Below are 24,887 nucleotides of genomic sequence, written 5' to 3'. Positions count from 1 at the left end.
TGGAGGAGTGGGGAATCCAACCCGGTTCTCCCAGATAAGAGAGCTCTGGCTGACCCAAGGCCACTCCAGCAGTGCATGGAGAGGAGTGGGGAATTTAACCTGGTTCTCCCAGATAAGAGAGCTCTGGCTGACCCAAGGCCATTCCAGCAGCTGCAAGTGGAGGAGTGGGGAATCAAACCCGGTTCTCCCAGATAAGAGAGCTCTGGCTGACCCAAGGCTATTCCAGCAGCTGCAAGTGGAGGAGTGGGGAATCAAACCCGGTTCTCCGAGATAAGAGTCCGTGCACTTAACCACTACACCAAACTGGCTCTCCATGGGTCACCGCCTTATGATTGGATATGCAAATCTAAATAATGGTATGTGGATTTCTTTAGAGAATGAAGCCCGTTAAAAGGTTAGTAAGGTAGTATGTTGAGTGAAACGGGGTTAAAAATAATTGTGAAAAAGATATATGATTGTGCATTATTGAAAGTTATGTATGGAAGCTGCATTCTCCATCCTAATTTATGTTGCTATGTTGTTTGGTTTTGATTTTTTGTTTGTTTATATTTCTTTTGTGTATTTGGTTTCTGGAGGCAATAAAAAGACTATTAATCCTAACGGAAGCTCACTGGGGGGGGGGCCCTTGGGCAAGTCTCTCCATAGCACACTGCACATGTCAGTTGTGATAAAAAAAAGTCGAGCAAAGGGGACCCACTCCCAGTCTCCTGGGAAGCTCCGTCTGCAGCTGCCTGGGGATTCTCAGGATTGTGGAGCTTCACAGCAGAGCAGGGGGGAGGGCAGGTTGGTGCCTTTCCTGAGAGCAGCGGCCTCACCTATGGACAGCCAGAGCTCTTCAACAGGGAGTCAGCTGCTTCCCTGTTCCCCTCCCCTCCCCAGCAGGCAGGCTTCAAGCAGCAGCTGGGCGAACCCTTGTCAGGGATGCTCCAGGTGGCCCCTGCACTGAGAGGGGGTGGGAGGCCTGGGTGGCCCCTCCCCACAGGAACTGGCCTCTTCATTCCTTTCATTTATGTAAAACGTTTTTAAGCTGCCTTTCCACCCGCTCAGCATCCACAAGGAGCCTAACATCCAAACCATAATAAATGCAGTTGACTTATACAATGCAATGGGAACACACAAGCCCCCCATTCCTAGGTGTATGCCAGATGCCGGTGCAAGACACCAAGAGAGGGAGACAGACAAATCTCTGGGGGGGGGGGGGGGTAGGGTCCCGATGTCCTGGTGCCGTGACAGAAAAGGCCCTTTCTTAGGTTGTTGCCACCTAGCCTCAGATGGCAGGGGCAGCTGAAGCTGGTAGCGCCAGAGAGAGCAGAATGCCATCTGCATAGTGATGGCAGTTCAGCCCAAATCTCCTGGCAACTTTATGCAGGTGTTGGAAAGTGTGGGGGGCAAGACGGAAGCTTGGGGAACCCCAAGGGGTCAAGTGGCAGTCTCCTGGCACCAGACTCTGAGGCCCAGCCTGGAGGGCAGGACGGAGCCTCCCAGCCCCAGCCGAGGGGGGGATCCAAGAGAAGAGGAGGAGAGAAACACACCTGCACTTTCCGGCTCCCGGGCAGCAGGCTGTGCTTCTGGAAGAGATGAGACTGTTTGCCTGTGGAAAGAAGCACAGAGCATGAGCCTCCGCCCTTCTTGGCTGGCCTTTGCATTTGCAACTCCTGGCGACAAGCAGGAGGGACCAGGAGAGACGATGTTCATGCCAAGAGACAGGCAGGGAGGGAGGAGGGCCCCCCTGCAAGAATGCAACACCCCAGGACTCCGGTTGGAGGGGTTTGCTTTGGATTATCCCCACGGAGGGAGGGAGGGAGGGGACCCCCACAGCAGCTTCTAGCCTGCCCTTTGCTCCAAGGCCGCCAAGAAGGTAGAGACCTTTTTCTCCTGCTGCCTACATGACTCCCCTTTAGAGACCACTGTTAAGGGTTTCCCCCCCTTCTCCTGCCGATTTCCTGAGGGCTTCTAGTCCTCTGCCCCTGTGTGGCTTCTGCACCGTCTTCATGCCCTGAGGCACCTCGAGCAGCTCGCTCTCTGCGGAGGGGGCACACACACTCCCTAAGGAAAGGGAGAAAGACCCCCCCAGGTGCTCAGCGCAGCAATGACTTACCCTGGCGCTCTGGGCGAGGGCTGCTCTCGGCTTGTTTCCTCTCCTGTGTGAGCCTTCAGGGCAGGAGTCCTAGGGCAGAAGGACAGACTCAGGGCTGCCCCAGAGGCAGGCCAGCCCCCCACCCCTGCACCAGAGCCACCAGTGCCCTTGCAGGATGTGGACCGAAACAGACAGCGGTGCCCTGGAAACCCCAAGGAGACCCTGTGCCTTTCAGCCAAGCCCTGCAGCCTCCTCTCCCACACTGCCGGCCTCCTTGCCAACTGGGATCCCGCCCCCCCCCCCGCCAAGAAAGTGAGGAAACCCAGAGAGAAGCATGGCTCCTCCTGAGGAGCTGGGTCCATCTCCGGCTGGAGGGCAAGTGGGGGTGACGGCTGGCTGGCTGGCTGCTGGGCTTGGGGGCAGAGAGGGACACCCGGGACAAGCTCTCTCCTCTCACCCAGCAGCCGCAGAGGCCCCTTGGGGGGGAATGTGCTTCTCCGGCGAAGTGGTCCATGGGTGAGACGCTTTGTGCTTTTTGCCAGGCGCTCTGCTGTCCGAGGGGGGCTGGAGCCTCTTCACTTTGAGTTTGGCTTTCAGAGAGCCAGGCCCAGGAGCAGGCTGGTCAGCAGGCGGGGGGGAGCTCCCGGGAGAAGCTGAGTGGGAACGGGTGACAAGAGGGGAAGGCTTGCTTTGCTCTGCAGCTGCAGCGCTAGGAACACCCACCCGAGTCGGGGGGGGGCTGGAGAGTGGAGCGGCAGGAACAAGGTCGCCCCCCTTGGGTGGGACACTCCCAGCTTTGCTGCCCAGCCCTGGTGTCATGGGCTGGTAAGAGCCTTCTGGGTCCGTGGTCGCGCCCACGGGGTGGGCAGAGGGCAAGACGCAGACCCCCGAGGCGGCAGCCATTGCAGATGCGGTGCCGAGCTGTGAAAACATCCCCGAACCAGAGGGGGGCGCCCCTGCGTGCTGCGGAGAGGCTTTGATCAGCAGGCTACTGAGGGGGCCGAGGTCAGAGACTCCCTGCAGTCCGGGGCTGCCCAGCGCCACCGACCCTCGCCCAGGCAGAGACACCACATTCAGCACAGAAGGAGCGGAGCTGAGGCCTGGGGCAGGCCCAGGGGGGGCCAGGGGGCCTGCCTCCGGTCCAGCCGCATGAGGGGACGTTGTTCCAGCCCCAGCTGCTGCTGCAGGGGTTCCTACGGACTGGGGCAAGAGGGACGCCTGCTCAAAGTACATCACCCCCGACTTTGAGCGCTTGATGATGTTGGGGAGGGTCCTGTGAGAGGTGGAGTTACCGACTGTCCCCAGATCTAGCAGGCTGGAATGGCTGTGCAGCTGCCGGGAGGGGGTGAAGTTGATTAGCGTCATGTTTGAGACCATGTCGGAAGAGGCCACGGCGGAAGGGGCCAGCTTCTTGTTCTTCCGCGACTGCAGGCGAGCAATTGGCCTCTTCTTGGCAAGGCTGGGAGGAGGCGTGGCGGCCGCAGGCCCAGCGTCTGCTCTCGGAGGGGCTTCTGGGTCAGGTGGCTGCTGGACCCCAATCAGAACGCCCGAGGCCGGGCTGCCAAGAGCAGGAGGGAAGCCGCTCTGGGGTGCTGCGGGAAAGGAATGCAAGTGTTGGTGATGGGGCAGAGGCTGCAGCAGCCCTTTGCTGGCCGATGGAAAGAGAGGCTGGGAGGAGGGCAGGCTGGGACTCAAGCCTGCAGCCAACGCCAGCCCGGTGCCCATGGGCCCCAGCACGGAAGGGCTCGCCGCCTCCATCATGCCTGATGCAGAGCTGACCGAGGAGGTCAACTGTATCTTTTGAGTGACCCCATTGGGAAGAGTCTGCAGGACGTAGAGCGGCTGCATGTTCTGGTTAACCACGAGGAGCTTTTCAGCAGCTGCGGCCGCCTTGAGATGGTGGGGGGCCGTCTGCACAGCAGCGTTAGAGATCTGAGACGGACCTGGGCTCTCTGCAGAGTTTGGACCATATTTGGGATTCTGGAGAGGGAGGGTAGGAGATGCTGGTACTTGGAGAGAAGGCGTCCCACTGCTCCTGGTCAAGTCTTGGTTGGCTCCATGGCCTTGTTCTACTTGTCCACACGGGGGACTAGCAATGTGATCTGCTTCCATGTGACCTTGAATAAAGGGGTCAGGGGTCATATGTCCTTCCGGGCTGGGGTCCACACGTGGGCTTAAGAGAGCTGGCTCTCCTTCACTAGAGGCAGGCTTCTCAGTGACTGCCACTCTCTTCTCTGCAGGCTCTGCAGCGGACAAAGCTAGCATAGATCTCTCCCCAGACGAGGAGAGTGACGATTCTGAAATTACGGCAAGCCTGCTGTGGTTCTGGGTGGGCACGGCGGGGCTCCGAGTCGTCAAGACAGAGAGGTCAGAAGGAAGTTCTAAAGGCAGCTCAAACTGCTCTTCTGCAGAGATAGATGAAGAGACGCTGCTGTCCACCGGCTCTGCTGTGGGCAGCTGCTGAGAAAAGACCTCGAAGAGGCCCATGTCCTTCCCCCGGTTGCTGTCCAGGCCCAGCCCTTCTCCCAGCGTCAGGAGCTCCGAGGAGGAAGACTCGGGACTCTCGCCCAGAGCCTGCATCGAGGGGGTGTTTTTCAGGACAAAGTCCATGATGTCCGAAGGGAGGATGTTCCCACAGTCGTCACTGTTGTTGTTGTCCGAGTCAGATTTCAGGAGCTCTGTGCTGAAGGTGTCCAAGAGGTTCTTCTCGGGAGGCGTGCTGGCGCGAGGCCGGCGACCTGCATCCAAGGAGCTCAGCTGAGCCTCCAAAGGATCTTGACTCTGCGTCTTGACCCGGCAGTTCTCGATCTTTGGGTCGGCGCTTTTGTGGCCAGCAGAGAGCTTCGCTACATGAGCTTTTTCTCCACTTTCTTCACTCCTATCGTGTTTCAAGCTTTCTGTCCCATTCTCTTTGCCACCCCTTTTGGTCACTGGGTTGACTTTCCTTGTGGTCACTGTGATGCTCGTGTCACTTTCTGACCCATCATCCACACCGTCGAGCTGAGGGATTTTGGGGAGACCACACTGCTCCTCTTCTCGAAACAAGTTGTGGGACACGAGGTGCTCTTCCGTGCTGCTGGACACCACCGTTCTGGTGAAGTTGTAGTAGTAGAGGTCTTCCTCATCGGATGTACTGACATCATCTGCACCATCCACTTGCCCTTCGGCAGATCTCTTGCCCCGCTTTTTCCCAGTGGAATTGCTGAAAAAGGGAATGTCTTCTTCACCATAAGACCTCACACCATACAGGGGAGTCAGCCCAAAGAACATGTTGGATCTGGCCCGGGCGCTGCGCCTTGGATACCGCCGCTTGTAGGCTCCTCCGTCTTCCTGTGCTTTCGTTCCATCCTGGAGCATCAAGCTGCTGTCTTGGCCAGGAAGAGCCTGGTAGGTGTCGCCCTGGGACTCTGGAGCTGCAGGGTCACTTGGTCCACCCTGGACTCCAGGGAAAGGCTGCGCCACAGAAGCCGGCTTGCTGTCCTCTGCCTGGCAACTCTCCCGCAGGAGGCTGCTTCTGGGCTGGCTCTCCCCCTCCATCTTGAGGGGGGTCAGGGTGACTTTCACGGTGCGCTTCTGGGAGGCTTGCAGGTCCTTCGAAGGGGTCAGTTCGCCATGGGGAGGAGGTGCCTGGGAGGCCCTCTGAGGAAGCATGTTGCCCTCTGGAGTCTTCTCTGCAGCAGCTGCAGCACTGCAGGGCTCGGGGCCGTGAGGGACGCGTCCTGGCTCTGCACTGTCTCCACTGCCACTGCCACTGGGGAGGAGAGCTGAGCTGGCCAGAGGCTTGCTGGACTGCCTCTCCTTCGCCCCCTTCTTCCCTTTCTGCCGCCTCTCTCTGGTCGCAGAGGGAAGGGGCTGCTCACTGGCTGGAGGGGGCTTGGGGGCCTTCACTGCAGAATCCTCAGAAGCACAGCTTGCTTCTGGTTGTGGGAGGCCCGCCTGCTGGTCCTGCTCCTTCTTGGGGGCTCTCTGATGTGAAGTCAGAGATGCTGCCGTGTCTTTGGAGGGAAACAATCCAGATGGGGGTTCCGGAAGCTTCCCCACTGGGCTGGTGTTTGGCTCTGGGCCAGCTGTGACGGCTGACTGAGTGCTGGCTTTTGAACTCCTGGGGGAAGCGCTGGAGTCTCTGGAACTCAGCAGCCTGGCTTTCTCGGCATGTGCAGGGATGCAGCCTCCCGGGGGAACTGCTTCCAAGGACACAGACCCCTCCAGGGGAAGGCCTTTACTGCCACTTTTCATCACGGACCTTTGGGAAGTGGGAGGGGCAGCGCTGCTCTGGAGAGCCGCCCGGGAGGCTGCTGGGCCCAGCGGCTGTTCTGCTGGTGGCGTGCTCCAGGCCTGCTCTTGGGAGAGGAGGGGACCCAGGCTGGGGGGCCCTGGGGACACACTGTGCCTGGAGTGAGCAGCCCTGGCTCTGCTGGCAGACAGCACCCAGGGTCTGGATTGCGGAGGGAGCAGAGGAGAGACACTGTGCCTCCTGGAGCCAATGCTCCGAAGTCCAGATGACAGCAGCAGCGGGTCTCCCACCGTCACGATCTCATGAGTCACAGGGGTGGGGCTCCCTGGAGAAGGAGGGGAGGGGGGGGAAGAAGAGAAGAAGAAGAAGAGTTACACAACTGAGGCTAACGGGTCAACGAGGCAAGTCATCTTTCTCTGAATACTCACTAGGACCGCCCCCCTCAGGGAACGGAGGGACAATGTAGCTCTTCTCTTGCTCTGATTCAGCCTTGTTCTTCTTCCCTCTGGCAAAGTGGTCAACCCAGCCAGAGAGAAGACAGAAGCAGAAGCGCTGCTGAGTCTGACTCTCCACCCTGATTCCTCCAGAGCAGCAGCAGCAGCAGCTCTCCAGGGCCTCTCTACCGACACCTGCTCCTTGCCAGTGGAGGGGCCCTTCTGTGTGGGAGCCCAGACCCTGGGCCCACCAAGGCCAGCCTTGTCTCTCCAATGTCCCAGGCAGAAAAGGGTCTCTCCCATCACTCACCACCTGGTCCTGGGGGGGGGGGCAATATTTATGGGTAGCAACAGTAATAGCGCATTTTACAGAATGCGAATAAAAAAATGAGCTATGACGAAAAGGCCAGTCACGACAACCTCCCGTGGAGTTCCAAAGCAGGCGTACCAAGATCGGCAAGAGCTGACCTGCTCACATCATATGGAATTTGGCTGCTCAACCAAACATTCAAAATAGCCAAGTTGGATCTGCATTTTCAAAGGCCTTTTGTGGATTTTCTGCTTAAGCTTCTCAATGAATTAAAAAACTGGAAGCCATCTGTTTGTGAAATCCGTTGTGTCCGAAACAGGAGGGGGATCCATTGTCCTGAACTGAACCCCAAGGGGCCTTCTGCATTCAAACCAGATGCTCAACCACTCAGCCACATGCAGCCCTTCTGCATTCAGAATTACTCCCCCCCCCAACAGTTCATGAAATGGTGGCTCGAAATTGCAGGGTGCAAGGCTTAGGGTTGGCTGCCCCTGGGGTTCTTTCAAATTCCAATTTAATTATACAGTTCAAAATGAGAGCCCCGAAGTGTCTAGGAGTGTCTTAGGAAAGAGGCCCACTGAATTTAAGAGCTGCATGTGGAATCTGAGACTCCAGGACTCTGGGATGCCTCCACTAGTCTGGTACAGTTGTGGCCTCACATTAAGCAAAGCCTCCATGTCTGAACAAGACAGATCCTCCCAGCTCAGCTGCCGTTGGTATCAATACTGGTCAACCCGCAAGGACTGTTGAGACTTCTGGTGCTCTAAGTGCTAAGCAGTGGGGCTGGGGGGGCACTGAGGGGGAAACAACGGAAGAATGAAAGACTGAATATAACCAACAGCTTTGCAAGACGCAACATGGCAAAGGTTTATGATTCCTGCAAACACGAAGGCAAGTGGCTGAAGAGCCAGAGACCTAACAGTTAAGGATACTGGTACAATAGTTAGAGGTCTACATTTTAGGCTTTTGGTCCTAGTTGTGTGATCTTTTGTTCTTCCTCTCATTCACAAGTTCAGGACAATGGATTACGCCCCCCCCCTTGACTAGGGACTAGGATTCTTCTCTTACTACAGATGCTAATTTTCTGCCTCTAAGCCTTTCCCCTCTGCTCTAAGCCAGCTGCTTACAGTGTGTGTCCCACATTCCTTCTCTGTGACACCCCACCCACTTTCTGACTGGGATAGAAGGACTCAGAGATCTCTATTCCAACTCAGATCTGATGGAGGAGATCTGGCTCTCAAAAGCTCAGACCCTGAAAGCCTCTAAAGTTCTACTGGCCTCAAGCCCAGAGCCCACCATATTCCAGGAGTTAAGGGAGCATCACAAACTGCCATCAACACATATAAGCTCCACATGATTGCATCAAATCCAGCAGAGGCTCAGCATTAAGACCACCCCTTCTGAAAGAGGGATGGCCATAAAGGGCACTTCTCTCCAGGCCAAGAAATCCTAGCAGATGCCTTCACCTGGCGGCCAGAGGGACATGGAGGCAGCTCTGCTGGGTGCACCCCTTGCAATCATCCCCTCCAGGAAACTCAGATGTTGCTGGACTAGCAAAAATAAGCTCCTGGAGGCTCACAGCCCAGGGAAACAGCAGGCCATTTAGAGGTCAAAGCACAACAGATCAGACCTGCAGAGGGCAACGGCCTCGAGCCGGGGGATCGCTGAACAGGGGTATAACTTGGTCTTCTGATCCGCAGAGCCTTGTAGTTCTGCAAATGTGTAGGAAGTTCTGAAGACGGAGGATTCACAGCTGTGGAAATGCCACGGACTTCTTTAGCAAGGATTTCTATTGCAGAAGAAAAATGAGAAATCAGGAATCTAATGTAAGAACACAGCAGCAGCCTTGCTGGCCTGCACCAGCAGTCCATCTAGTTCAGCATCCTGTTTCACACAGCGGCCAGAGCCCAAAGCTTCCTCCTGCTGCTGCCCCCCATCCCACCCCCCACACTGGCGCCTGCAGAGCTCCTGCTTCAAAACATATCGCCATCCAGGTGGTCGGCCAGCGGCCATCCCCACACGCCCCCCGTTTCTAATTACACAAAAGCAATCACAGAGTTGGACGGGATCTCCGGGGTCACGTTCTGAATAAAGACCCACAACCCACCCACCACTTTTGGAAACTGGACAATCAGAATTGTACCCTGAATTCTACATCAGACTGCACAGAGATCTATACAAAATCCACCATTTTGTTTTCAATTCCTTTCCTAACCCCGAGCACAGAACCTGCCTCTTAACCATTGCCTCAATAAATCAGCATGCTCTCTTGGCTAGCTCTGCTGCAGCTGAGGCACAACCTGGGTTTTCTGCAGACCAGACACAGCTCTGCACATTCCCTCTGGAGGCTGTCCCTCTTCCCTTCTCTCCCTGCAAAGGGGTTTTCTTGAAATATTCTGGATTCATTGGGAGGCAGGGGAACAATGGACAATTCTTGCAGCAAGGAGGAGAAGAGGAGATTGGGTTTATATACTGCCCTTCACTCAGAGTGGCTCACAATCTCCTTTCCCTTCCTCTCACAGCAACCCTAACCCTAACCCTATAAGTTGGGTGGAGCTGAAAGAGCTCTGACAGAAACTGCTCGAGAGAACAGCTCTGAGAGAGTTATGACTGACTCAAGGTCCCTCCAGCAGAAGCATGTGAGAGTGGGGAGATCAAATCCAGTTCTCCCAGGTAAAAAGCCCATGCACTTAGCCACTACACCAAACTGGCTCTGACAAAGCACTGGGCTTTGACAAGTATCTGAGTTCGACCCATTGCTAGGCAATTGGTTCCTAAAAGATCTGGCATCAGAGCACAGAGAAGTGGGTCAAGTTTGCAGGTGACACCTGATTATTCAGAATGTTGAAAACCAATTTAGAGGTGCTCCAAACTGAACAAGTGGCTCATAGCACAGGAAATGCGATCCATTGTGGGGAAGTGTGCACTTTGATTAAGTCTCTGCTGTCTTTCTGCAAACTCATTACACAATCACTACCTTAGGGGACTTTTGGAGACCAGAGTAGATAAACAGGGTGCTTGCCTGTCACTGACGATCTTTGAGAGGTCACCTGTGCAGTCTCACATGAGGCCTGCCACTGGCACCAAGACCCAGTGTGTGGCCTGAACAGAGACCTGTTGACCTTTGCCTTTGGCTGTCTGTGAGCCCCTATCCTTAGCCTCTCTTTGCTGTCGTTGTAGTTAAAAATTTTTTCTATAGGTCAAACTATTCCAGAAACTCTGCTTAAAAAAATAATTTCACTTTGTATATCTGACTTTGAAGTTTTCTAACAGAAACAGGGTGAAGGTATTTCGTTCTGCAACTGAGGCCTATTTCTCCAGTCGGGGGAAGGTGTCTCTGCTGCCTTCCTCCTTTCGGGCAGGCAGCATCTGACTTAGTTGAGTGAGTGTGAGCTAGCTCAGTTATTTAGCCTCCAGCCCACACATTTTTGTCCTAGCTCAGGGAAAATGGCCCCAGAGCAAGCTAATTGATGCAGCAGCTCCCCACTTTCATGCCAGCAGCTCACAAAGTAGAATTTCTGCTCACAAGACTCCCCAGCTGAGAGGGAGCATTGCCTCTGACCGTGACCTTGTGCCTCCCGCATGGAAGGTCATCAGCCCTTGATGATGCAGTGCACACAGCAGAAGGCTGATCCTGGAAGAGGGAAGCAACACGGGCCTGACCCAGAGCGGGGCTCACCAGGAGGCAGCACTGGGCTGTGTGCGATCGTCCTGTTGTCATCGTGGTCCACGGTGCTATTGATGTCTGGCTCTGAGGTGGGAGGGCGGCACTCCACAATCTTGCACGTGTAGACACAGCGCTTCCTAGCATCTGTTGTGCTCCAGTATACCCGAGAACACCTGGAGAATATTTTAGAGAGATGAGCAAGAAAAGTTCAGAGGGACACGCCTGCCTTGAGCCTGGAGAGAGGGAAAGAGGCCCTCCCACAGCAGACTGGGTCCCCCACAGCACCTTCCAAGGTGAAAGGCTGCCTACTTAGTTGGTACGTACTGGTAGCCAATGGGGAAAAGTTTATCTTCACAATCAGAAAGGTCATTCAAAATCCCCAGGCAGTCGATCGTCATGGACCCTGGGTGGACAGGGAAAGCTCCATGAAGAAGAGCAACCGCAGCAGGCAGAGTCCACCAGCCACGAGCCCAAAGCCAGTGCCCGAGAGGCCTCACCAATCATCACGTGGATGTTCTCTGGCTCCAGACCGTTGAGAAACTTCCGCCTCAAGCTGATCCCTTCAAAATCCACGAAGACCCTCCTCAGGACCTCAAACCCCTTCTCAGGCACCACCTGCAGCTGGAGGAAAGAGGCAGAAGTGCTGCAGCCGGAGCCAGAGGCCCGCGGGAGGAAGCGGCACAAACAGGCAAGGGCCTCACCTCTCCCTGGATGAGGTCTCGATGGCGCTGGCAGTACACCTTCTTGTCCTCCAGGAAGACGCAGTTTTTGGCTCGGGAGCACATGAAGTGATAGTTGCTGGTGCACGAGGCCAAACAGCAGCCCACCGTGGCCCCCGACTTCAGGCACAACTCACACCTCTGCAAGATCAGGGTTGGGGGCTTTCACAAAAGTGCTGCATGACAAGGCCCTCCCGAGACGCATCCCACCCCCCCCCCCCCCAGCAGGCCCTGTCAGGTGAGCATCAAGCCACGGTCGAGCTCCCTTCAAGCTCCACTCCAGCCCAGACTGTCCTGTCCAGGACGGGAGTCCGGGAATGGCATCAGCGCAGGTGTTCTCCTGAAGCTTCGCGTCAGCGATTCAGAGGAAGAGCAGAGAAGTCCAGTGCTGCCAGCTGGCCCCCAGCACTCACTCCTGTGCTCAAGGCAAACTCGCCGCTCACCGAAGCTTTCAGCAGCCCAACCAATGCCCGCTCCCCTGGCCACACAAAGGCAACAGCGGAATGTGCAAACGTTGGTGGGAGAGGCGCTTTGCCCTCCAAGTGCCCCCTGAAGCAGGCTTCAACGTTTCCTTTTGTCACTAGCAGGCAGAAGTGGGAATTTCCCTTCCGCAGACGACTCTGCCTGCCGGCTCTAAGTCCAGATGCACCCCGCAGGCTTCCCCAAGGCCAGAGCAAGAGGGAAGAGATTTTGCACAGAGTGACTGATGGGAATGGTTTTTAAAGCCCCCATTCGACCTCTGCTGCTCCTACCCACCAGCTGCTTCCCTCGGATCACTGCCACGTGCACGTTCTTCAAGGAGCCATCCTCATCCTCGAACACCTCCGCAGACCACAGGGCACAGTTCACGTGCGTCCACTCATTCTGGCCGATGTAGAGGAGCCGGCCAGCGTCCTGCAGGAAGGGTCGCCAGAGGCACTCAGAACACACCGACAGGAAGGCAACTGCCAGCTCAGCTGCTGGGCTGTTTTCTAGCACTGGCCACAACTGAGAGGTGTCCAAGGGCCTTCTCCCTTGCCTGCCAGAGCCCACGTCCCACCAAAGCTACTTAGAATCATAGAATCAGAGCTGGAAGGGACCTCCAGGGTCATCTAGTCCAGCCCCCTGCACAAGGCAGGAAACTCACAAACACCTCCCCCTCAATTCACAGGATCCTCATACTGTCGGATGGCCATCTAGCCTCTGCTTAAAAACCTCCAAGGAAGGAGAGCCCACCACCTCCCAAGAAAGCCTGTTCCACTGAGGAATTGCTCTAACAGTCAAGAAGTTCTTCCTCATGTTGAGCCGGAAACTCTTTTGATTTAATTTCAACCCACTGGTTCTGGTCCTACCTTCTAGGGCCACAGAAAACAATTCCACCCCATCCTCTCTAGGACAGCCCTTCAAGTACGTACATTTGTCCCGTCGTCTCCATACTTCAAGCAAAGGGCACACTGCCGGGTGTCTTCCACATCTGGAGGGGGGGTGAGGTCTGGGCTGCCCTCTCTGCCTCTCTCAGAGCCTCCAAGCAAAAAAAGAGGGGGATGTTCACTTTCCGCAACACTTGGAAGATAACACAGACAGGGAACAAACACACACCCAGAAAGAAATCTCTGGAGAAACCAACGGGCTCACAAAGTTCCAGAGCACCCAATCTAGATGGACCATCCAGCCGAGGAGACAACCACAGACCAGGCTCTGGAGACCCCCTGGCAAGCCTTGCCCTGACCCCCACCACCCACCCCCATGTCTCGTTGGCCTACAGCAGGACAGGACTTATCCCAGGCCCCCTCGCCACGGCAGCTCATCTGCAGACAAGGCTCCATCACTCACTGGAGAGAGGTGCTGTGGGTGGAGGCTGTGGCATGGGGAAGTCTGGTTCTCCAGGCCCTTTGGGTTTGGGAGCAGGAATTATTTTCTTCATCAGAGGGGGCTGCTGAGCACAACGGTTTTCTTCGCGTTCCTGCCACTGAGCATAGTTATGGTCGAGAGATGGGGGCAAGACCGCATTTGGCAGCATCCCACTACTGAAAAGGCAACGAAAGACAGGGCCGGCATCAGGCAGAGCAGCCCCCGTGGAGGCATCCCCCAGCCTGCCCTGGACTCAACCCCCAGCAGGCAAGCCAAGGCAGCCGACTCCACCCCAGAAACCCCCAGCAGGCAAGACAGACAGCCGAGAAATTGAACTCCTGTTTCCTTGACAGCATGCCACAGCTGTGCTCCCTCCTTGGATCAACTGCACAGCACTTACTTACTTGGTTGTGACTTTATTAGGTTCCCAATATCTTGATTTCTTTACACTGAACCATGGGAAAACTCGTTCCATTTGCTAAAGGGGAAAAAAAGATTTTATTATAAATGCTGTCCAAGACAGCACTAAACATTTCAAGAAACTCCTCTGAATTCACAACCAGGAAGTTGTTATTCTGGACTTCACATATTTATTTAGTTAACGTCTCTCCCGCCCTCCCCGCCAAGGCAGGCTCAGGGCGGCTCACCGATTAAGGGTCAGGCAATCAGATTAGTGTCACCAAGCAAGATAAAACAACAGTAAGGACATAAAAACATAAGAACAATTATTAAAACATCCACAGGTGCTAGTACAATAGTTTCAGACAACAATTAAAATTCTAATGGTGGTGAGTAGCTAGACGGTCGACATTAGATGCTCTAAGAGGTCCCAGACCTGCCACAGCGTGATGAGAGAGATTTGCCAAGCCCAGATGCCAACTTCCTGTAGCGAGCCATGCAGGAGTTGAAAGAGAAATATGAGCAATACGAGGCAGAAATCACACTCCTGCCCTCAGAAGGGGCAAACTTGGCTTACCCGAATGAAGAAGGACTTCACCATGCTGTTGGCCTTCTTGAGCTCTGGCTGCCCTCCGTCGGCATTCATGGCTGCCTGAACGATCTTCACAATATCATCACTCAGCTCCAGCTTAAAGGGGCACACCGAGGTCATTGTACTGCCACCCTCTTTTGCAAGGTCCCCCCTCCTCCCGCTCTCCAGAAGCCCTGCCTTGTTCTCCACAACAGCAGCAGGTCTGGGAGTAACAGCGCACCGGCTAGGAAGCCCAAGCACACCCGGCACACAGGACAGGAGGAAGCCCATTTCAGTGCAGTTCAGAAAGAGCCCGGTGGTTCTGTCTGCTCCTTCCCAGCATCCCTCGCCCACCTTCCCTTCCCCAGGAGAGCACAACGCACCACAGCCGAGTAGCCTCCTTGGTCCAGTTTCCTTTTCACTCCCTCCAGGTCCAGAGGCTGCTGCTCCTCCTGCTTGCTGACTTCCGTTAGCACAGGAGGGTCTGGCCCTTCCGGAGAGGTTCGGGACGGAATGCTCTCCTCAGTCTCAGGGTTTAAATCAGGCGGCTTGGCTGCCTGGAGACAGACAGCAAGACAACAGAATGTTTTCTGACTCTGGCACTGAATAAGACATGCCAGGAGATGATGCATAAGAAGTCTTCTGCTGATACATAATTCAGAAGAACAAAAGGCAGAGGCAGCCCCTGGCCCCAGGGTGGGAGGACGGGACAGGAAGAAGAAGGAAAAGATCAACCCTGAGCAAGCTTGCAAAGCTGGGTCACGCACGGGTTGTACCACTACTACCCCCCGTGGACACGGGGCCAGGGAGACAACTCTCCCCACCCCCGGCAAATGCCAGAATGGCCTATTCCATCTCCCTCCCTGCCACATGGAGACATGCCACCAAACGTCTGCTGGCAGGAGGCACCTCCTCCTCCTCCTCAGCCTGCTCTTCCACTCAAGCGCCTAGCGAGCATGTGCAGAGGTCAACAGGGGGCCCACCTGTCTGCAGCGCAGCAAGTGGCTGGTTGTCCGGGAACTGAGCAGGGCCGTCACGACCTGCTTGAGAGACTGCTGCAGCTCGTTCTCCAGGGCCAAGCGCCACTCAGCAGGATGCTGCTCTGTGCAGCTGAGGCAGGTGTAAGCCACGCTCTCTGGCAAGCTGGAGAGGATCTCGTACATCTCGTCTGAAGGAAGAGTGGACAAGTCTCATGGAGGCCAAGGCCAGAAAGCCCACCCGCCCAGCTCTGAGCTGGACCATGCAGGCAGGGGGCATATTTTGGGGGCTAACTGTGCATCAGTGGGTTTGGTGCTATGATTCCCACAGAGCACAGCATGGGTTCCTGCAAAGCCTGCGCCTGGCTAGCTGTCCATCCATCTTGTCCTGCTGAGGCTCAGATGCAAGAGCTGCCCCCTTCCCAGCACCCAGATCATCTCTCCGGACCCGTGGACTAGACAGGAGGAGGGAAGTCATGACCCAAACCAGGGTGAAGAGCTGGCAGAGAAGGGTGGTGTGGACTTGCATCCCTGCTGAGCCAGAAAGCACCCTGAGTGGCTCTGGACCAGTCCCTGTGCCTGGCCTCCTCTGCACACTTTAATCCTGACCTCCCGGAAGGAGGACGGACGGGCTGAAGACAGCCAGGCCTCACCTGAGAGGTTCTCGCACTTGGAGTGGACCCAGTGGTCACATTTCCCACACTGCATCATCTTGCTCTCATAGTCGTCGTCGTCATAGCACTTGTCGCAGAGGGGGCAGAAGTTCCCTGCAAGCAGGCGCAGCTGTCAGCTCAAAGGGGCCGGGACCAAGCCAGGCTCTTCCTCCCAGCTTCCCACCCCTCCTGCCGTGGGCACCAAGGATCATCATATCCGTCTACGGCTGGCGGGCAGCCCCATGGCCAAGCAAGCTCCCGCTACCTTTTGCAAAGAGCTTGGCACAATCATGGCACAGCGAGAAGTCATGAGACCACTGGGCATCCCACCCTTTGCCTGGCGTTGTCGCCCCACAGCTCTTGCATCGGACACATTTGGTGCAGATCTGGAAAGACAAGAAGGCCTTTTGCTCAAGCTCTCCTTCACAGCAGCCTCCCCCAGAATTAGCCCCATCCCTTCCCTCAGCTCCGACGGCCATCAAGGGGACGGCACGACCAGCTCCCTGCATTCCACTGCTGACCCTCATGCACCTTCTCAGACACTGGACAAGACTGCACCGCCAGGCAGCCAGCCAGCCCAGGGTGCTCTGGAGGCCTCTGGCAGGAGAAGGGGCTGCCTCGCCATCTTGGGGCTGCACTGCCCACGGCTTTCAGGCAGTCCTTGAACTCCAGCTGTCCAGCTGCAAGAGCCACAAGGGCTGCCCTGAGTGCCGCCCCCAGGAGTCAACACAGCAAAGCTCCAAACTGCTCCGGCACGAGAGAGCAAATTATGTGCTCTGGGCTCCCATTAGGAATCGACAGCATAACTGTGGTAACAAAAGCTGAAATAATGAAGACGCAATTAAGAGCTAACTATAATAATTTCTGCGGACTGCAAGGAGGTCACTTGCCACAGGAGACCCCCACTGAAGGCCTTGCTTGCAGCCTGCCCCCCTCCTGGCTCTCCTGGGCCTGGGCTGCAACAGCTGCTCAGCAGTGGGGCACGGAGAGTTCTGTGTGGAGCTGGCTGGGGTGGTGCTCTTTCAGACAGGGCTCTCGTGTGGAAACAACCCGCACGAGGCTCAGACGACTCTTCCCCCAGGGCTGAAGATGTGCCTCCACTCAGGGGCTGCTCAGTGGGAATGGACATGGCAGACTGGCAGAGTTCTGGCTCTCTGGCAGTTTCCTCGCAGGCAACGAAAGAGCGGAGTCTAGAACTCACCCAAACTTTCTTCTTCTTGGTGGGCTTGGTGGGGTAGTTTGGTCCCAGGCACTCTGGGTGGAAGCTGTTCCGGCACTTGCTGCACTCCAGCAGCTGCTGCAGAAGAATGGAGCACAGCAAGCAATGCTGACACAAACCCAGACTCTTCTGCTGCACTGGAGCATTTTAGTTCAGCATAACCAAGCTGCTGTGAATTGTGAGCAGCACAGAACTTCCGGGACAATCTGGGGATACAGCCCACCAACAACCCCACTCCTCCCCGTTCCCCAAGGGCCAGAAGGGACGTTGTGTTGCCCGGGAGCTACCTTGGTGGCCTGATGCTGCCTCCCACACACGTGGCAGAATTTGCAACGGCGGCAGCACCAGTTCTCCAGCTGGTCCTCCAGGGGGCGCTCGCTCTCCTCTAAGCAGAATTTGTGGAAGGGCTCACAGCACACTTGGCAATACACAAACTGGGAAGGGAAGAAACAAAGGCCCCAAAAGCAAAGGTTTGCTTGGGAGGGTCTGAACCCACAAAACCCATTTCCACGTGGTCCTTTGGGTGTCGCAAGGAGGACTAACCATTTAATGGGGGCTACGGCTTCTGCGGAGGAAAACCCACTGGGATTCCTTCCAAAGAAGCTTAGAAACACTCCAGCAAGTAGTGACACAACATGCAGTCAACACCACCATTTCCCCAGACACCTTCCTGGAAGCAGTGATACCACCCCTGCCGCAGACTTCAAAGGACTCCCAGGAAAGCTGATAAAGAAAACTATAACAACCAACCGCAACAAAAGCCAATCTCTTGAGCAGCCGTTAAACAGCAACCACCTCACAACCCCTCCGTTCCAAGCTCTGCCAACAAGGCACCCACTTGGCCCTGGCGACCCTGAAGAGGCTCGTTCCAGAAGCACCCCCGCCTCCCTCTCACCTCCAAAGGCTTCTAAACGGGGAACATGGCCCTTCAGTGCTCCTGCTCCCAGCTGTACGTATGAGGGCCCTAAAGGCGCCTGGAAAGGTAAGAAGCCCCTGAAGAAGCAGCACTTGCCAAGCCTGAGCCCTGGCTGGGAAATCCCACGCAGCCTTTCAAGACAGCCCTGCCTTATCCGTGGCACTCCCAGGGGAAGCCTGCCTGCCTGCCTGCCTTTGAGGGTCACCACGGCTGCGACAGATGCCACCTCCCACTGGGAATACCCCCCCAGCTCCTTAAGAGGGAGTGCACCCTCCCCCAGGACAGCCAAATCCGCAGCCAATAAACAGATGTCTTGGCCAGACCAAGCTTGCTTGTCAGCACCCCCCCCCCCACACACACATTGTGATAATGCTTATCTCAGTCCACAGGTGCCCCTCCCCAGCTGTTGAACAGCATGAGGGACAAAGCAAAGCCCCATGGAGCCCCAGGGCCATGGGGCAGAACCTCCAGTCCCCCAGCACCACCACCTTTTAGAAGAGAAGAGCCCCGAGAGCAGCGGCACCAGTTCCCACCGTGTGACTGGAACCCAATGCCCCCTCCCCCCAAGGCACCACCCTCTCTCTGCTTGTGCCCCGGAGGAGTCCCCCAGAGGCAGAGCCAGAGCTGGCAGGACCCCCATTCTCTCCCCCCTGCACGCCACAGAGCCCCTCCCCAGCAAGAGCCAGCCAGGGGCTTCTGCACAGGGCCTTTTCTTGCTGCCAGCCAGGCCCCTCCGCCCTCCTGCCTTCCTCTGCCTAAGAAGCTCCTCTTCCAAGTCCTGCACCAGCGTGGACTTTCTCCTGCGGCTGCTTCCCTGTCCCCTTTTTGTGCCTCCTAGCCTCCCCCCCCCCGCAAGCATGTGACCATTTCCCCACCAGCCCCTGGGCTGGATCTCACCATGCAAGGATGCTTGTGGGGAGCTGGGTCTTCAGAGGGCAAAGCCCGTGGATCACCTCCCTCCCCCTGCTTGCTTCTTGGTGCCACTTGCTTCCCAGCACGAGGAGGCCCACCTGCCCTTGCCCCTTGAAGCACTTCCCTTCCCCCCTCCCGTGATCCCTTCCCTCGGACACTGGCCCTGCTGCATCTGCCCCCCCCCCCCTTGGAAGCCTCCCTTCCCCAATGGCCACCGTGCTCATTCTAGCCTCCTCTTCATATCTTGCTTCATATCCAGCCGCGGCTCATGCACTCACCCTGCTTCTTTCTTCTCCACCTTCTTCAAGGAGGACTTTGGGCCCCCTGTATGGAAGTCTCCCACCCCCTCTCCTGACAAGGCTGATCCTCTGCCTGCCTGGGCTGCTTGCCGTCCCTCTCCTTTCCCTAAAGCCCCTCTTCTGCTCTCCGCCGTGCGGCTGACTCCCTCACTGCTTGCCCCAGAGCCCTCCACAGTGGAACAGCCTCTCTCTCACCACTGCGGCATCACAGTCCGCCTCTCCCCACACTATGCCTCTTGACCCTTCCTCCCACCTGCTCGGGACAGCATCAGGACTTCTTTCGCTCGCACCACCTTCCCCAAGGTCCAGTTCTCAGCCTCCCCTTCATTCTGCACTTTCCACACGCACAAGGCTCTTCTGCAGCTGAACACTTCTGAGAGAGAACAGGAGAGCTGCTGGGTCCTCCTGCCCATCACACCTTCCTCCTCCAGCTGCTTGGCCAGCTGCTACCAATGCCCCACAAGGATCCAGACCAGCTCTAGAAGTCTCTGGAATAGCTGCTGGCCCCTCTGCTTCAGACTCAGTCTCACTCGCCTTGTTCAACACCATGCCTTCCTCCTCCTCCTCTCTCATCTCGGCCCCCTCACCTCTGCCACCCACACCCTTCACCTCTCTGACCACGTGACCTTCCTACTTCCTCCCAGATCCAGCACAACCCTACATCATGACCTCCAAAGCTCTCCTCATCTTCCAGGACCCCAGTTCCACCCCCCCACTGGAAAATACGTCTTCTAAGCACAGGTCTCTGGGAGATGTGCAGGTCCTCCTCCCCCTCTTTACATCCACCTCCGCTGGCTCAAATGCCGGACCATGAGCTCCCTCCTGGGGCAGGGGCCTGTCAAGCGATATATAAATAAACAGCAGGAACCCCCTCCCTCCCCCCGCCGAGCTGGGCCTGGGGTGGTCCAAGGTCACCCACCCAGCTCGCCTTTGCTTCCAGGGGTTGCTACAGCAGCATCTCAAACAGTAGCTTGTTCGGCAAAATATTGACAGCATCTATTGAGAGTTACAGTCCAGAACAGATTAAATGTTTCTTTACATTAAAAGCAGCTCAAATAACCACACATGCCGACCCTCTTGAATTGCTGGCATCTTACCTCCACGTGCCCGCTGCTGGCACAGAGGAAGCAGACCACTCGGGGAGTTATCGGTACCGAAGTCAGAATACCCAAACCGCCCATCTCCCAAACGTTCTCGGATTCACAGTCTTCCTAAACAGCATTGAAGAGGGAGCATTTCAGAAGGGAAGAATTCTGACACTGGATGCAGTGGAGGCAGGAACCCGGGCAACAAGCAGCACTAGGCAGGCTCTGGAAACCAGCCATTAAATGGCTTCTCCAGCCGATGCTCCCATCCCATCTGCTGCACCAAATCAGGGAGCCTTTGCGACCCTCCCCCCCACACTCTCCCAGACTCCTGCAGACTTTTCCCTGGGAGGGAGGAGAGCCAGCTCTTGGGCATTAAAGCCGCCACAAGCTCCAGCAGCTCTCGGCAGAATAGGCCTCGGGGGAAAGACTGGTCGTCCCAAGCTGCCCTTTTACCTTGAAGTCTACTCGGATCCGGTGGACTCCATCCGTCAGAGGCTTCTGCTTGGAGCAGCCACCGTTTGTCAGAGTGGTCAACATGTTGAGCAGGCTGTTCTCAGGCTTGCTGACGGGAAGGGGCTTTTCCTGGAGAATTAAGGCATCTTGTCAACCCCAAATTCTACACTCCGGACCCCAAATCTTTGATTATTTGTATCCTGAACCAGAAAAGAACTCTCTTTTTCCTCCAGGCCACTGTGGCCAGGGATCCTGGAGGTTTTTGCCATCTTCTGGGCCTGGAGCCTGCAGGGGTTGCAGCACGGGATGCATGTCTGTGTGGGGGGAGCTAAATGCACAATTCCTTGCATTGTGCAGGGGGCTGGACTAGATGACCCTGGAGGTCCCTTCCAACTCTGTGATCCTAAAGAAACCTACTAAGGAACAACCAGCATGAGTCTGAGAACAGTCATGTAGAGTTTTCAAAGCAGAACTAATTTCCTTTCTCTTTTAGTGAAATATGCTGCTCCTCACATATCATCGTGTGTATCCTGAAGTCTGGGGTGGAACATCTGCGCTTGCCATGCAGAAGGCCCCAGGTTCAATCCCTGGCATTTCCAGTTCAAAGGATCAGGTGGGCAGGGATGTGCCTGAGACTGCAGAGAGCAGCTGCCAGTCTGACCTTGGCTGACCAGCTGTGGAGTCTGTGTAAGGCAGCTCCCAGTGCCGCTGTGCCCAAGCCAGGCTGGAACACGGAGGGAGGGGAGGCAGAAATGGAAGGAGTTCTCAATCCGTGATATAAGCATGGGCTCTTTAAAGGCCAGGAAATCTGCATGAAAGCATCCAATTATGGAGGAAAGGGGGGAGAGAGAAGAACCTGGAGACAAAATTCAAAAAGCAAGTTACCTTTTCCTTCGGCTTCTGTTTCACTGGTAAGCTGGGACGAGAAGTTATTTTCTTTTGTTTGTTTTGCTCTACGCCTAGGAGAAGTACAAGCACACCTTGTCATAACCTAAGAGTTGCCACTGGAAACCAAGAGGAATCTGGGACTTGAGGAAAGAACAGGACACTGCCCAGACTCAGGCAGTCTAGGGTGGCTATTAATTAGGTCTTGCAGATGAAAGTGCTTTTCTCCTCTGTAGCATGTAGCACTTCCTCCAGAGACATGATCCGGCCACAGTTACGCATGCATGGACTACTGCAATGCACTCCGCATGGGGCTGCCTTGAGCGTGACTGAGAAGCTTCTGTAGCGCAGAATGTGGTGGAGCAGGCTACTCCCAGATCATGTCCCTTCCTGGTTCTAACAGTTCTTTCTTAGTGGCTGCCAGTCTGCCATGCTGAAGGAAGTGCCGATGAGCCTACGAAGCCCTGCTTGGCCTGTGACCAGAACAGAGGTCCTCAGAGGCCCTGCTGTGTCCGAGGGACAGCTGTGCGGAGGGAACTCCCTTTCCACTGAGGTTCTCCTGGTGTCAAACTTACTATGATTTCAATATCAGGCAAGGAGTTCAACATTCATTTTAATCAACTGTTCCCTATGAGATATTATTTGAGGTTGTTTTGTTCCCCATTTTATCTGAGCTTCCTGCCAGTTTTTATTTGCATCCTGCTGGCTTGATGCGTTTAGTCCATTGGAGAGGACTGCTTTTACCCACTATCACGGCTGGTTTTATGCTGTTTCTTGCCATGTCCTACTGTTGCTGACTCAGGCTTCTGAGTGGGGTGCTGAGTGCTGCTGCTGAGAGTGGAGCATGAAAGCATTTAAGAAATCCAAGCAGTGTAATCTGGGCCAAGGGGCAGCTCCCACTTTCGAAGGTTCCCTGCTCTTCCTCAAGGGACTGCTGACTGGTGCCCCAGGAAAGTCCCAGGCCCCACAAGCCAGCCATGAGCACGGTCACCCCCCCCACCCCCAAACCATTCAGGAGGCTGCCGCCACCAGTGTTTGCAGCACACGAGCACCTACCTGCCTCTGGAGGCAGAGTGGGCTTCTTCTTGGGCTCCACAGGGATGCTTTTCGGTGCTTCTTTTCTTGGTGGGCCTGAGCAGGGTGGTGGAGGGGAGGGCACTGGTGCCTGCTTGCCAGTTTTCCTGACAGCAGGTGGAAGGGCCTGTTTGCTGTCCGGGGGTGCTGGTGCTGGGCCCTCCTCGACCTTCTCCTCAGTGGCCTTCCGGACGAGCTCACTGCCTTTCTTTGCGGTGTGATCCTCTCTTGCTGGGGTGGGCTGTGGAGCAGCTTTCTGCCCCGAGTCCAACTGGCTCTTCACGACTTGACTCTCCTTCTTGTCACTGGACTTGGACTTCTTCTCTTTCTTCTTCACAGCTGTAAAGCAAAAGGAGCCCTTCAGGCACGACAGCAGGAGTGCAGCTGGTGGTGGCTCCCGCACTGCAGTAAACGTGCACAGCACAGGGCCAATAATGCCTCTCTCCCCTCTGCGTGGCCTACCTTTGGCTTGCTTCTGCAGGTAGGCTTTTGACGGCATCCACTGCAAATTCTGACACTTCCTCATCCTAGGATGGAACGGAAAAGTAGGGAGAGTCAAGAAGGCTCACCTGCCCTTGCAAACTTCAGGCATTCCTGTTCTGGCACTGCAGGCTTCTTTGGACTGTGAAAAGGAGCTGCTTTGGAAGCCGGTCCCGCCAGGGCTCCCTCAGAAACCCTTTCCAGATCAGCCTGGGCAGTGACGGAACTAGAAGGGCCCCTGCAGCAGGAGCTCAGAAAGGAGCAGCCTGAGTGAGTGGCCACTGCCTGCCTCTCGCTTGGAGAGCTGAAACTTCGGCCAAGAGCAAGACTCCTGTGGGGCAGGTTCCCTCCCAGCAGAGACAGCTTCTCACAGCTGCATTCTTAGAAAGAGGTTTCAAAACCAGGAGACTCCTCCTGAAGCCTGGAAGGAGGGGCCTGAACTGAGGGGGCAGGGCGAGGGTGCAGCCCTCCCCCCTTCCCAAGTGGCCCAGTCACCTGCTCTTTCCAACTCCGGAAGATGGGGTGCATCGAGGTCACGCTCACAGCCAGACAAAGCCACCAGGCTTAGAATCCTGAGGCCTTGCTTGATTGACAGTCAAAGGCTATTCTGCAGGCTAAAAAGCAAAGTGTCCCACCCCTCCCATGGGCTTGTACTCCAAGCTGGGGGCCTGCACACTTACTTGCAGCACTGCTTTTTTATGTTACGCCCCCCAAACTTTGGCTTATCCAGGCAATTGGTGCAGACACCGCAGTCCTCTGGCACCTGGCAGCCTGGGCACTGCCCACAGCGGCGTGAGCGCCGTCCCTTCTTGACAGGAGGCTCTGGGGGGGGCTTGTGCCTGGTCACGGGCTTGATGGGCTTGATGGGCGGCACCTGGGGCTCGGCCTCTTCGGAACCAGCAACAGAGGACTTGTCTGTCAAAGGAAACATCAGCTGTGAATTCAGCAGCCAATAAGAGAAGAACTTAACTTCCCCCCACAAGTGCCTCTCAGTACTTCCACGGATGGCACAGTGGAAACTGGCAATTTTAAAAAGCAAGCTTAATTCTGTAAAAGATTCCAAAAAACTTGTCACTGCTGCCATTTGTAGTCTGCCTTCCTCCCAAGACTCAAGGCAGTGACGACGTTTCTAAAAAGCAGAGAGGCCAACAGCCTTCAGCCCCTGCAGCCAGGCATTTACCATCGTTCCCCATGGAAGACAGTATCTTCTCCCTCTCCTCCCACGGCAAGGCACTCAGAGTGGGCATGTCATCCGGAAAGACTGCTCGCTTGCGCCCAAGTGCGACAGCCGCTCTCCTGCAGACGTGCTTGATGCGTGGCCCTCTCACCGAGGCCTCGGAGGAGTCACTCTCCTGACCCTAAATCCCAAGGAAGCAGGAAGACAAGGATCAGCCAGAGAAGCTCTCTCAGGGGACTCAAAGCCAGCTGCAGCTTTCAGAATTTGGAAGTGAAACTGTCCTGTCACGGATGGCACAGTGGAAACCAGCAAGTTTTAAAAGCAAGCTTAATTCTGTAAAAGATCCCAAAAATTTGCCATCCAGTTTTCACCTGCAAAGGACTCTGCCCTCAGCTGCCCGTAGAAATCATATCTAATATCTGCCTCTGACCGGAGCAGCCTGCCTCTGACCGGAGCAGCCAATGGGCACTAGGAAAACGTCAGAGAGGCTGGAAATATCCAGCAGTCATCTCA

The 24,887-nt window shown here is 55.9% G+C and overlaps 1 protein-coding gene across 1 annotated transcript in view; it reads right to left on the bottom strand.

Moving 5' to 3' along the window:
- The window catches only part of KMT2A (lysine methyltransferase 2A), a 51,295-nt gene that overhangs the window by 8,371 nt on the left and 18,037 nt on the right, over positions 1-24,887 (bottom strand). The window contains exons 4-29 of the mRNA XM_060251632.1: positions 24,378-24,555; positions 23,878-24,112; positions 23,180-23,244; positions 22,700-23,056; positions 21,644-21,717; positions 20,759-20,887; positions 20,315-20,428; positions 17,378-17,524; positions 17,073-17,168; positions 16,137-16,257; positions 15,872-15,985; positions 15,225-15,409; positions 14,625-14,798; positions 14,248-14,358; positions 13,676-13,749; positions 13,254-13,447; positions 12,836-12,942; positions 12,198-12,335; positions 11,424-11,582; positions 11,220-11,337; positions 11,047-11,125; positions 10,735-10,895; positions 8,686-8,844; positions 2,535-6,636; positions 2,099-2,151; positions 1,533-1,591 (exon numbers count right to left, since the gene is read on the bottom strand). Of these exons, the coding sequence (XP_060107615.1) occupies positions 1,533-1,591; positions 2,099-2,151; positions 2,535-6,636; positions 8,686-8,844; positions 10,735-10,895; positions 11,047-11,125; positions 11,220-11,337; positions 11,424-11,582; positions 12,198-12,335; positions 12,836-12,942; positions 13,254-13,447; positions 13,676-13,749; positions 14,248-14,358; positions 14,625-14,798; positions 15,225-15,409; positions 15,872-15,985; positions 16,137-16,257; positions 17,073-17,168; positions 17,378-17,524; positions 20,315-20,428; positions 20,759-20,887; positions 21,644-21,717; positions 22,700-23,056; positions 23,180-23,244; positions 23,878-24,112; positions 24,378-24,555 (7,503 nt within the window). The remainder of the gene's footprint in view (positions 1-1,532; positions 1,592-2,098; positions 2,152-2,534; positions 6,637-8,685; positions 8,845-10,734; positions 10,896-11,046; positions 11,126-11,219; positions 11,338-11,423; positions 11,583-12,197; positions 12,336-12,835; positions 12,943-13,253; positions 13,448-13,675; positions 13,750-14,247; positions 14,359-14,624; positions 14,799-15,224; positions 15,410-15,871; positions 15,986-16,136; positions 16,258-17,072; positions 17,169-17,377; positions 17,525-20,314; positions 20,429-20,758; positions 20,888-21,643; positions 21,718-22,699; positions 23,057-23,179; positions 23,245-23,877; positions 24,113-24,377; positions 24,556-24,887) is intronic.

Source organism: Heteronotia binoei, chromosome 12 (genome assembly GCF_032191835.1).
Source record: "Heteronotia binoei isolate CCM8104 ecotype False Entrance Well chromosome 12, APGP_CSIRO_Hbin_v1, whole genome shotgun sequence".
NCBI lineage: Eukaryota > Metazoa > Chordata > Lepidosauria > Squamata > Gekkonidae > Heteronotia > Heteronotia binoei.
This window is presented reverse-complemented; position numbering and strand designations above follow the sequence as displayed.